Raw genomic sequence first — 12782 nt, 5'->3', positions numbered from 1 at the left:
TACCTTTCTATCTTAGGTCCAAACAAGCTATTCTCAGTATCCTTTTCTCAAATACCCTAGATAAATGTTCTTCCGTCTGGTAAAAAACCAAGTTTCACACCTACAAAAAAAAAGCTGGTAAAACTATAGTTTTGTATAATCTGTTTCAAACCATAGGTTTCTAGATAGTACAGAACATTAATTCTAAGCTTATACCTAAAAGTAAAGACAGCACAAAGTTAGTGCAGATTTGTTGTTTATGTGACACTTTTCTTAGATGACCATTAATCATGAGTATCTCATTATGAGGCAATGCAAATGATCTCATTAAATAAATACAGCAAGTTGTGAAATACTCGCTGCAAGGGGCCTGCATACTGCCACTTGCCAGCTGACCACAGCACTATACAACTGGTATCCACTTCAGATAGCAGATCCATCCTCCAGTGCAACATCATGGATCCAGGAATTACAAGCAGCAGAAACGATCTTGTGCTCACGGTAATTATTAGCAACTACCATAAATCATTCTCTTACCCTTGCTTTATCGTTTGTTTGTATAAAGGCTTCTCGATAGGAAATGGGAAACGTATTCTTCAATATTTCCTGAAGTATTATTCTGCCAGTTCAATGGAATACAAAATGTGTAATTAATTGTTTTAGTACATGGAATAATAATTTAGAAATGCCACGATATGATTCACATACTCAAACAACAAAAGATTGGAAAAGTGTCATTCAATATTTGTCATACCTCATTTCCAAAATACGAATTTGCATTCCGCATTGACCTCATGTTAAATCGTTTCAGATACAAAGCTGTTATTTCAGACAGCAGTCCATTTTTGTAAACATTTCATAGTCATCAATTATTTTCCTTAACAGTATTACAAGACCACGGACATAAACCTTATACAAACCCATCCAGCGAATAGTCTTAATTGTTATAATGGCGGTGACAATTAAGGAAATTAATTTCCCAGTTTAATTAAGCATGATGTGTAAGCAGGTCCCGCGCGGTCTGAGGTATCATGCTTCGGACTGGTGATACGGAATGCGCGCTGGTTCGAGTCTCGGGGAAAGAAATTTCTCATGAGATTTTCGACCGGTGTATGGGACCGGTGCCAACCCAGCATCGTGAGGAAATTGGGGAGCTACAATGAGTAGCGTAATCCGGTCAGGGAAGCTAGCAATGGCTGGGGGTTCGTCTTGCTGACCACACGTCACCCTACGTATATCTGGTTGGATGATCGTTCACCTCTGCTTAGGCATGTGAACGTGAGGCCAGCAGCCAGCTAATCGGCTTTGGCTCTCAGAGAGCTGTACGCCACGGATTATTATTATTATTATCCCATCTCTTCACCACTTTATGGGGTATGTACTTCTATGTACCCTAGACAGACCTTGTCCCTAAGGTACATGGGGCAGCAGCTATTTCCGGGATACATATTGTTATTAGCAAGTGCTACGTGTATTATATAATTTTATTTTATGACGTCTTTCGGATAATGTTTGAAGTTCCCAAAATGGCTGTCTTCTGCAGTTCCCTGATGTCGTGTTCGCCCGGGATGTTGGCCAAATATTTTCTGAGCGACCTGGAGAGAGTTCCTGTTGCTCCTATAACTACTGGGATTACTTTTGCTTGAACCTTCCACATTCTCTGTATTTCTATGAGGTCATTGTATTTCAAGATCTTCTCTGCTTCCTTCTTAATCACATTCCTGTCAGTCGGTTGCTATGTCAATTAAGAGGCAAGTTCCGTTTTTGTTTCGGATTTATTATTATTATTATGTGTAAGCAGATCCTAATTAAAGTCATACTTATAATTATAGACCAACTATATACCGTCATTAGAAGCAATGAGGGCCAGTCCAGCTACAGTGAGAGTGATAAAATAGTATTCCTTTAATATTTTCCTAAATAGTTTTATATGTAGCTTACACTGGTGATGGCTTCAGATCTGTAATAGATTACCAGCCGCCACTGTTCACTGGTTTGTTTATGACGATGGACGAGACACAAGCATGGTTAATGTGACTCATAGCAGGTATGCATATCAACAAGCAACACAAATGCAAAAATAAAAATCTCAATAAGCACACAACTTAGTGGATTGTAAAACGAATGGCGGAAGATGAAATGACGATAAACAAGAAAGTCACTGCAGGACCAAACTTGTTCTCCACGAACGTGACTGATTATCACAATACAAAGCATTTAACTCCCTGCAACACATTACACTTTCCCGCCTAACCAATCACAAATCAATTTCCTGCTTAATGTTTCTTCCAGTAATACATAACTTTACAGCCCAGAAGAATCGACAGTGAAGATTATATTTTATTAGAATTTAATTTTTGTTTGTAACAATTTCTCAGGTGTTGGGGTCAGATGAAAGCAATCTGGCAAATGTAAATACTAACACCTTTAAAAATGAAGAAGAGGAAAAACAGATGCAGTCAGACGTCAAATATGGCATCGATGATGTTCCGCCTTGGTATCTATGCATCTTAATGGGGCTCCAGGTAATATGGATGAGCAATACAAGATATAATCAGAAATTTCTGATGCTGGTTATGTGGGGTATAAACTAACGTTTATAACAATGAAATTTATCTGCTTCAAAGCAGATTTACATTCATTAAGCCAAACTAGGAATTCTGCCATTTATCATAACATTTCTGGTAGATTATATCGCGACCAAAGTGAATGGTTATGTGACAAGAACTGAACTAGTGAGCCCACAATTCTATTTATTAGCTAGACATTGAAATAAGCGATCTTACATAGATAATATCTTGCCTTTGTCGGGCTATAGGTCTACTCTACCTTCGGAGGGATATTCGATTCTAGCACTGTGCTTCCAGAAATATATTTTAATTTAGAGTCGTTTTCAGTTAGGGTTACACAAAAATGTCAAACAGTGCCAAAATACACAGGATGGGCACCAAGTGGAACGTTACGAATTCCCTTGTGCAGAGTGGTAAGTAAGAGGGAATTGTGATCCTGGAGACGAATTTTATATTGAATTTGCCACAGGAGATGCAACTTCTGCCACAATTTCACAAATCATCCTTGTGTCACCACAAAAGAAAACAACTTATTCTTCTACGTGCAATGTCAATTGTTACGGAAATTCAGTCAATTTTAAGTGGGGAGTCAAGCAGTGAAATGTTTTGGGTAGTTGAGAGTTTCATTCACAAATATAGTATCAGCATTTATTTCGGTTCCCATCGATGTCTACAGAATATGAAGAAAAACCAATGCTCACAATAAAAAAATTGTTTTCCGCCACAAAACAAAAGAGTTGGTGACTAGATCACTTATATAATACTCCTATCATATTTCTCGTGGACACACCAGCTACTGGCATATGCTGATGATGTTAACTTATTGAGTGACGATATAAATACAATGAAGAGGAACATAAAGTTTTACTAGAAACTAGTAGGAAGGTTGCCCTAGAAGTAAAGTCAGAAAAAAACTAAGTACATGTTAGTATCCCATCAGCAGACAGGCAGGCAATATCATATTAGGGTGGCTAATAAATCCTTTTGAAAGTGTGACAAAGTTCAAATATTTGGGAATAACAATAACAAATCAAAATGATATTCACGAGGAAATTAGGAGACTAAATTCTGAAAATGCTGGCTACTTTTCAGTTCAAAATATTTTCTCTTCCCATCTGACTTCTAAGAACCTAAAGATTAAAATATTTGAAAACAAACAATTTTCCTATTGTTTTGTATGGGTATGAAACATGGTCTCTCACTCTGAGGGAGGAAGCAGGTGTTTGAGAATAAGGTATTGAGGAGGATATTTGGGCCTAGGAGAGAAGAGGATGGGGTGTGGAGAAAACTGCATAATGATGAGCTTAAATATTTATACTACTCCCCCAATATTTTCAGGGTGATTAACTTGAGAAGAATGAGATGGGCGGGGCATGTAGCACGCATGGATGGGGCGATAGGTGTGAACCAGCTATTCATCTGAAGCCTGAAGGGAAGAGACTGCTGGGGAGACCTAGATGTGGATGGGAGGATAATATCAAGCAGGATCTGTGGGAGATAGGAGTTGAAGGTGATTGAATTTTCCTGGCCCAGGACAGGGACAGGTGGAGGGCTTTGCTTAATTCAGTGATGAACCTTCGGGTTCCCTAAGCCATGTAGTTAGTTAGTTATCATATTCCTCATTCAGGCCTTGAAAATTTTATGACTGAACCTCATACACTGTTAAAATTACTATTTCCCATCCATTCATATTTAAGTAATAACAAAATTGCCCAAATATGAACTCTGTTTATTTTCTATGCCAAAAGTAAAAGCAGACCTGAATTAGTTTTTTAAATAGTTTTTCAAAACAGCTACAAGTTGATGATGATTGGTTATAATTCTTAATAAACTAAAATTGGCCATATACAGTGGAACCTCAAATCTCATAGCTGTTGGGGGACAGCTTCAGTACATATATTATAAGCTGCCTGTGTTACAAATGAAATTGACACTTACATACTAATCATACTGGGGGACATGATGAAAGCTGCAGTATAACTGGATGCATTTCATCAAGGTTCCACTGCATGTAATTAAAATGCTGACTTACCATTTCAGAACTACTTCACGATGATAGGTTCCATTATGACTATCCCATTCATCCTGACACCTGCACTCTGCATGCGTCACGATGACCCAGCTCAAAGTAACATTATATGCACCACAATCTTCGTAACTGGCATTGTGACCTGGGTGCAGTCCACCTTCGGCTGCAGGTATGCCTGACTCTATAACCATTAAGATAAAACAAATACTCAACAGAATAATACAGTCACTATAAAAATCTCAGAGAAACTGTTCAACTGTTTCAAAACACATGTATTCAAACCCTGAATCGGATTTTTTGTGATTTTCCTCAGCTCCTGTATGCAAATGCCAGGATAGCACTTTAAAATAGAAACTTCCTTCAACATCATTTCCAATTTATAACTCAGTGCCTCATAACCAAGGCAGTTAAGAAAGCACTGTCAAATAAACCAGATTTCAGTCATTCATACATCATGTTGTTTTCAAGATGATATCCATCAAATACTAAATATAGTTATGTTTTAAGACATGAACACAAACCATGATTATTTGCAATATACTGTCCAATTTGCCATGTTACTGTAATACCTCTTTCCACCTGTTACTACTATGTAATTTATAGCTAAGATATTACAATGCCAGCAGCTAATATAAAAAATATAAGCAAAGTTGGATTTTATCTTTACTATTATCAGCCACATTCAAAATAAATTAAAATAAATGTTTTATGCCCCCATGAAGGTTACCAATTGTGCAAGGGGGCACCATATCACTTCTAGTTCCAGTACTGGCCATTCTAAACATGCCAGAATGGAAATGCCCAGAACCAGAAATTCTTGAAGGAATGTCATTTGAGAACAGAACTGAGTTATGGCAAACTCGAATGCGGGTACTGTCAGGAGCCATATCTGTAGCGGCCATTATACAGGTTATCATTGGCTTATTTGGTAAGATTATTGCTTTTACCACAGTTGATAACATGTTATTACCATCTTCTCCACATATACCAGTCATTTTATAATTATCAGATTTTGATTACATTTCATACTGTGTGTTATTAATAGCAAAGAAGAAGAAGACCAAACATTACATTTACAGACTGTTTGTGAATCAGGGCTGTTATTTTATTAGAATTGACATTTTTATTTATTTATGAAGAAGTGTGCTGTGCTAAATATATTTATCTTCGTCTTTCATCAATATTCATTAAATTCGAGAGTTATGAAGCATTGCATTCTATTATAAAAGGTACTGTCATAGTGTTGTAGAGGTACGTCTTTATTACAGTCAGTATAGTGACTGAGCAAGGGCTGGACAAAAGGGTTTTGATTCTTGGTAGAGGCAAAAGATTTTTATCTTAGCTTCTGCATCCAGATTGACTTTGAGGCCCACACAGCCTATCTACTGGGTTCTGGGAACTCTTTCTTCAGTGGTTATGCAGCAACGGTATGAAGCTAACTATTTACCTTCACCTAGTGCCCTACTACTCCATATATCTTCATTAGCCGGGATAGCTCAGTCAGTATAGTGACTAGCTACGGGCTGGACGGCCGGGGTTCGATCCCCGACGAGGGCAGAGGATTTTTCTTCTAGCCTCTGCGTCCAGACCGGCTCTGGGGCCCACCCAGCCTCCTTTACAATGGGTACCGGGGTCCTTTCCCGGGGGTAAAGCCGGCCGAGGCGTGATGCTGACCACTCACCCCCATCTAGTGCCGAGGTCAAGGAAGAGAGGAGCTATACCTCCACTCACCCCAAGCGCCTACATGGCGTATAGTGGGACAAACTTTACTTTACTTTACTTAAGAATTACCAGGGACTTCAACAAATACTGTAAAAGTATTGTCAGAGCAGTAATGAAGTACTGTATTTGAACATACAAAATATACACTCTTTTATTCCCCAAACAGATACTGAAAAAGCAAACATGTATAATGTTTTAGAATGTTCAATTCTGCGCACAAATGCCTGTATAATATAGTCTATTCCATGGAGATATATGGAGAAAAAATTAGCAATACATTCAAGCAAACACAGTATTTCATTCTTACACTGTAAAATTATTACTCAGTAAGTTGAATGTTTTATGCAAATAGGTATTGTTGGAGTATTGGTGAGGTATGTAACACCTCTGACCATCGTCCCTACAGTCTCTCTAATTGGACTCTCCTTTTTTGAAAGTGCAGCTAATGCAGCAATGCAGCACTGGGGAATCGCTGCAGGGTGAGTACAAAGTACATTACATGTGACTGCCAATGTAACATATGCTGTTAGGTATTCACAGTCACAGTTATATGAGATTGTATAAGTATTCTGTTTAAATGTTCTATCTTGTTTAACACTTTTACATTATCAGTATCAGTATCACTACTAAAACAAGGAACTTTCAGATCATGTTTACATTTCATTAACAAAATAAAAATGTTTCTAATAACTATAATATAGGTATTGTTACTGTGCTTCTTCCACTTTTGCTCATTTCTCTTCTAGCCTTCATCATGTGCCCATACATTTACATCATCTTCTCCTTAACTACAAGATTTTTTATCTGTCCAATTTATTTTGCTTCTCACAGATTCATATTCTTCACTGTGTGTTGATATCTGTCAATATTTTTCATTTATGATTAAATAAAATTAAATAAGTTATGATTTTGGTTCTATTCGTTTTTCTTTTGGTTGCAGGACAGTCTTGATGCTGACTATATTCTCACAGGTTTTAAAAGAAGTGAATGTGCCATTCCTGACTTACAAATATGATCAGGGTTTCAGAATAATATGGTTCCAATTCTTCAAACTATTTCCGGTAAACTTTCTGCCTACAGAATACTGTATCACATTTGATAATTACAATTAGTAATAAGTTTATGACTGCCTGTGTCTTCCTGTTTGTTTATTAAAAATCATTAATCTTTACATACAAAGCTTTTTAGTGCTACACGGTTTCCAAGCACTTGCCTTTCTTCTGCCACTTGACTATACCTCTCCAAATTAGTCCAACCAATTTCAAGGAACAAATTTCTTCTTGAGATGCTAATAGTCACTCAGATGGTCAATAAATTGAGACCATATTTAATATTCCTTAAATATTAATATAACACATGGTAAAGAAATATGGAAATTAACCTTAATCATAGTGCTAATATTTGCAGTCGACTGTGGTACCACTTGTCACACAGGACTTTGCTACTACTGACTGTTAGGAGAATAATGACTTCTTCCAATACACACAATACATGATTCAGTATCCAGACTCTTTGTTGCACTGATTTCTTCACAGAATATAACACCCTTAGTTTAAAAATAAAAGTTAAGTTATACTTCCACATGACAAATTTTATGTCTGCAACAATAACTTCTGTGGTTCCAGGTGATGCTGACTATCATGGCAATGTGGGGCATATGTGGCATACTGACTCTGACTGAATATCTTCCAGACAAACATCCAGCCAGGACAGATTTCAAACTAAAGATTATTAAGGATTCACCTTGGTTCCGAATCCCATATCCAGGTAAGAGTTCATGAGATAAGCAACAGATAAATTAAATCATAGTGAACCTTCACCAAAAAACTCCAGCTTATAACACAATTTCATTAAAATACTTGAATCTTTATAACAATAAGACTTATTTTCTCACACAAGTCCATGTCTGACTTCCTGTCTGCTGTCTAAAGACAAATATTAAATTACACACATATATAATTTTACTTTGATACTTGGTCTTTCACCATAAAAGTAGAACACTTTTCAGGGTGTTTGAAAACAAAGTGCTAAGGAAAATATTTGGACCCAAGGGAAGGGAAGTAACAGGAAGATGGAGAAAACTGCATCATGAGGAGCTCTATAATTTAAAATTTTCACCACATATGAATTAGATGATCAAATCAAAGAGGACGAGATGGGTGAGTAATATAGTACACATAAAAGACATGAGAAATACATCTCTGTCTGCAATACCAAAATAATTATGCTCAGGCTCTTCTAATTACGATTACTGTACTGTAAGGAACAATACATGAAATTAGGAGGCAACAGTGACTACACAGGTAGGAGATGAGAAATGATAGTACACTGATTTTGTTACCTTCCTTCAAAATACATGTAAAATAGTTCTACAACACTATTCTGCACTGTAAATTGTGTGACATCAACTGCACCAGAAGTACAATGTTATATTTACACCTTTAATCATTAATCAGCAATCCTATTTATAAACACAAAATAACTTGTAATGTCTCTGCTAATCTCATTCTTCTGCTTATAAAGTTTATTAATCCATTGTTATTCTCAGTTAAAGCTTTTCTTTTATCCTACAGGGCAGTGGGGTGCACCAAAAATAACTCCATCAGGTGTGTTGGGAATGATTGCAGGTGTCATAGCATGCACTGTGCAGTCAATCAGTTTCTACCCCACCACAGCTCAATTATGTGGTATGAAAAATATGTTTCAATAGAAGACATACATTATGTTTTACTAACGTAAGATTTACCATGCACTCAGAATATTCCATAATGAACAAAAATTACACTTCCCATAAATATTCACAGAATTTTAAAAAGACCTGCACTTCTTCTCTCTACAATACAGCTCATTCTCTGTTCATGGCCTGTCTTAGTTTCCCATAAGTTTATGACACAACTGAGTGGTAAAGTGATCAAAAATATGTACAAGTCTGATACAGATTATTTTGTTTTAAACTGCCTTATGTTCATTTTCTTTCCATATTATAAACCTGCAGTGCTTTCTATGCACAATCATCCAATTGGCTGTAAGAAAAATATTATCCCCAATCATATTAAAAACCCTTTATCATTCTGACAACACTAAAGCACATCTCACAAATATTCCTCCAAATTATAGTTATCCCAAATGTACATACATTTCATTTCACCTCTCACATAGATCCATTAAATTATTCTTTATTGGTTAGACTTTATTAAATCACTGATTTCGTTATTAGAGGAAAGTGGGTTGAGGTTCCAATTGTGCCTCCCATTAATGTTCACTGAAAATACGGACACTTATAATTTTGCACCAGAGTTAATAGTTGATATACTTATCATGAGTGTGATACAGAGTGGCAAACTTTTAAGTACTTAGGAAATTGTGGTGAGATATAAGAAGTGACTACATTCATAGACAAAAAAATCACACTTGTCCATTATCTACAGTTTAAATGATAATGCATATTTAATCTTATTTAATATGCAATGGCAAATAAAACGAGAGAAATAGAGAAAAGAGGAAAGTGTGGTACATTCCACATACAATATTGATATTAGCATATGTATGTGTTTGTTAATGTTTGTATGCATGTGTGTGTGAAAAATATTATTAATTACTTCTGGCAGTGGTATGATAAACATTTGGCCTCAGAATAAAATTCAAAATGAGAGTAAATGTTGAATGTTAACAGCTGCACCCCCTCCCCGAGTCCACACCATCAACCGAGGTATTGCTATTGAGGGGCTTGGTACCATTGTAGCAGGACTCTTTGGCACTGGGAATGGTACAAATACGTTTGGAGAAAATGTGGCTGCAATTGGTGTTACCAAGGTAATTAACAGCGTGTAAAACCTCTACAACTAAACTTAAAAACAATCATCCGATCTACAACCTTATTCCAGAACAGAATGTAGAGATGTATCAGTCTTTTGGTATGAACATACTATAGTTCTAGTGAAGGTACATTTTCATGTCATTCCAAGAGATTATGAGTAAAGGGATAGATGGAAGGATAATATTAAAATAGAACTTAAAGAAATAGGATGTGGACTGAATTCAACCCGCTCAGGAAAGGGTCTAGTGGTGGGTCCTTTTTCACATTGTAGTGTGGATGAAGTATACCTTATGGGACTGTTCATTTCTGTCTGCTGCATTTTTCCTAGGAAGTAGGCAACCTGCATGACCTGCAGTCAGTGTTGCAACACACTGTTGCATTACTAGAAACTGAGGTCATTGTCATGTTATGTAACAAAGGAAACTGATGTCATTTTTGGAACACATTACTACAATGGTAGGAAGATAATTATTATTGGGTCACAACAATAGCATTGGATCACATTAATGCAACAGTGGCCTTGGATACCATTATTGCCTGTTCTGTTCCTTCTGTGTAAGACTGACCTAAGACCACAGTTCCTTTGAATTCATTATCCACTAACCATCTTCTCATTCAGCAATGCAGAGTCTGGGTTACTGACACTGACATTATATAAGTCATAAATATAGAAATCCTTAATCTTTAGTCTTGCTAACTGTGGTTTTAACAAACAGAGTGTTTTTTTCAGGAATGTAATCCTTGTGGTTGGAAAGGGATTGCTGAGTGTGTGTTTGTAATGTCTGTTTCTTATCCTGTGTACATAATGAACCTGTTGACTATGGGTACAGATTGGAAGTCGGCGAGTGATCCAGTGTGCGGCTATGCTCATGCTGATTGTAGGGCTCTTCACCAAATTTGGCGCAGTTTTTGTCATAATTCCACAGCCCATTGTTGGAGGCATGTTCTGTGTCATGTTTGGTATAATTGTTGCTTTTGGTACGTAATCCTGCTTCAGAGGCTAGTAATATGAATTAAGCATTTTGCATTCACTTTACACATATGAGTTACATAAATATTTATTTTCTACAAAGATAGTTTATGTACAGACACTTCACCATATCACACTTTATAATAAAGTGATAATGGTCTGTCTGTGGCTGCTTACTCTCTGTAAAAGCTACTATGTAACATATCAGAAAGAATGTTAATTCACTTTAGAAACTATGATTCTATATAGAAATGTTTGTCTTTACCTAAAGCTTTTTCTATCAGTCAACGGAGGGCTTTGAAGTACTGGGAAAAGACAAGTTTATTTTTTGAAAAATTGTGTTTGTCGCCAGTATTGATATTTAATGGGATCCTGTTTAAGTTATCATTGCTATGACTGATCCGAATAATTTGACAGCATTCTGGAAATTTCTTGCTGATGGACAAATGTACACAACATGAATGACAAATTCCACCTAAGCATTATAAAATATAGTTTGGGCGAGGGATTATCAGCATTGTTACTTGTTTTTACATAGTTTGTTTATTATATCTTGTGTAGTCATTGTGTAATTTTGTTCTTATAACACATCAATTTATAATTTATAATTAAACAAAAATGTTATTGTGTCCATTGTGCACCTTTAGAAAATCCAAAATTTTGCAAGCACATAAACAAGAATCATTTTTACTTTTAGAGATATCCCATCTTACACATATATATATATGACTGTTACAGGCTTATCAGCTCTGCAGTATGTGAACTTAAACTCAGCAAGGAATCTCTATATTGTTGGTTTCTCAGTCTTCTTCTCAATGGTAAGTTTACTGTAAACATTAACAGATTTCATTGTGCACTATGACAATGATTCTCAACTTTTCCTGATTCATGGAATGGTGGAAAAACAGTGGGGTTTCTGAGAATTGGGCCCTATCTATCTCATACTATATAGAACAAATAACAGTAAACAAATCAAATTACTGTTAGCAATATCACACCAGTTGTGCACTGTGACTTTCCTCAAGTGACTCATGCAGAGGAACTAAGTACACAGCATATGTGTATGTATATTATTCAGTTAAACTTTGTTTAAGGAAGATGTTGCCTTATCTTAGCAAGAACTGTATTTTAATAATCTCCACTACATATAATATTTGAAAAGATTGCTAAATTGTGAGCAAATAGATTTTAAAAATGTCTAGGAGACCTAATTTTATTATGGAACCCTACCCTGCAAAATAAAAATTATAATCAGAACAGAAGTACAAAGCACATTCCAAATTACAAAGCATGTTTCCCTATATTTCCTTTCAGGTGTTGACCAGGTGGGTGAAAGCACACCCAAATGTAATTCAGACTGGCAATGACATAGTAGATAACACCATCACAGTCCTACTTAGTACAAGCATACTAATAGGAGGAATCATAGGTTGTGTCTTCGATCATATCATACCAGGTATGCCACTGCTTTCATTTTCAGCTGTGACTAAGTCAAGATTTTTTTTAGATTGGTTTCAAAATTAAACATGTTCACTTCATGCTTCCCTGTCCATTTCACTGGGTATGTGTGTGTGTGTGTGCACAAGACATAAGAAAATTCTACTAACCAATCACAGCAGCTGCCTTCTTAGAATACCTAAATAAATTCTTAAAAAGTAAAACAATTTCCAGTCCACAAACCAGATACATAACTCT

At 36.2% G+C, this 12782-nt stretch overlaps 1 protein-coding gene across 2 annotated transcripts in view; it reads left to right on the top strand.

Moving 5' to 3' along the window:
- The first annotated feature begins 40 nt into the window (after window positions 1-40).
- Window positions 41-12782, top strand: part of LOC110839742 (solute carrier family 23 member 1) — a 16536-nt gene continuing 3794 nt past the window's right edge. Inside the window, exons 1-12 of one of the 2 annotated variants that reach the window (XM_022084222.2) lie at window positions 41-480; window positions 2358-2504; window positions 4590-4747; window positions 5301-5506; window positions 6653-6779; window positions 7241-7361; window positions 7926-8067; window positions 8874-8987; window positions 9974-10113; window positions 10948-11095; window positions 11826-11905; window positions 12402-12543. In XM_022084222.2, coding sequence (XP_021939914.2) covers window positions 436-480; window positions 2358-2504; window positions 4590-4747; window positions 5301-5506; window positions 6653-6779; window positions 7241-7361; window positions 7926-8067; window positions 8874-8987; window positions 9974-10113; window positions 10948-11095; window positions 11826-11905; window positions 12402-12543 — 1570 coding nt within the window. In that variant the 5' untranslated portion in view covers window positions 41-435. The remainder of the gene's footprint in view (window positions 481-2357; window positions 2505-4589; window positions 4748-5300; window positions 5507-6652; window positions 6780-7240; window positions 7362-7925; window positions 8068-8873; window positions 8988-9973; window positions 10114-10947; window positions 11096-11825; window positions 11906-12401; window positions 12544-12782) is intronic. The other variant, XM_087353830.1, reaches the window with a different exon arrangement.

The sequence above is a fragment of the Zootermopsis nevadensis genome, unplaced genomic scaffold (genome assembly GCF_977971745.1).
Source record: "Zootermopsis nevadensis isolate Lab colony 2312 unplaced genomic scaffold, Znev_1.0 Znev_ptg000022l, whole genome shotgun sequence".
Classification (NCBI taxonomy): Eukaryota; Metazoa; Arthropoda; class Insecta; order Blattodea; family Termopsidae; genus Zootermopsis; species Zootermopsis nevadensis.
This window is presented reverse-complemented; position numbering and strand designations above follow the sequence as displayed.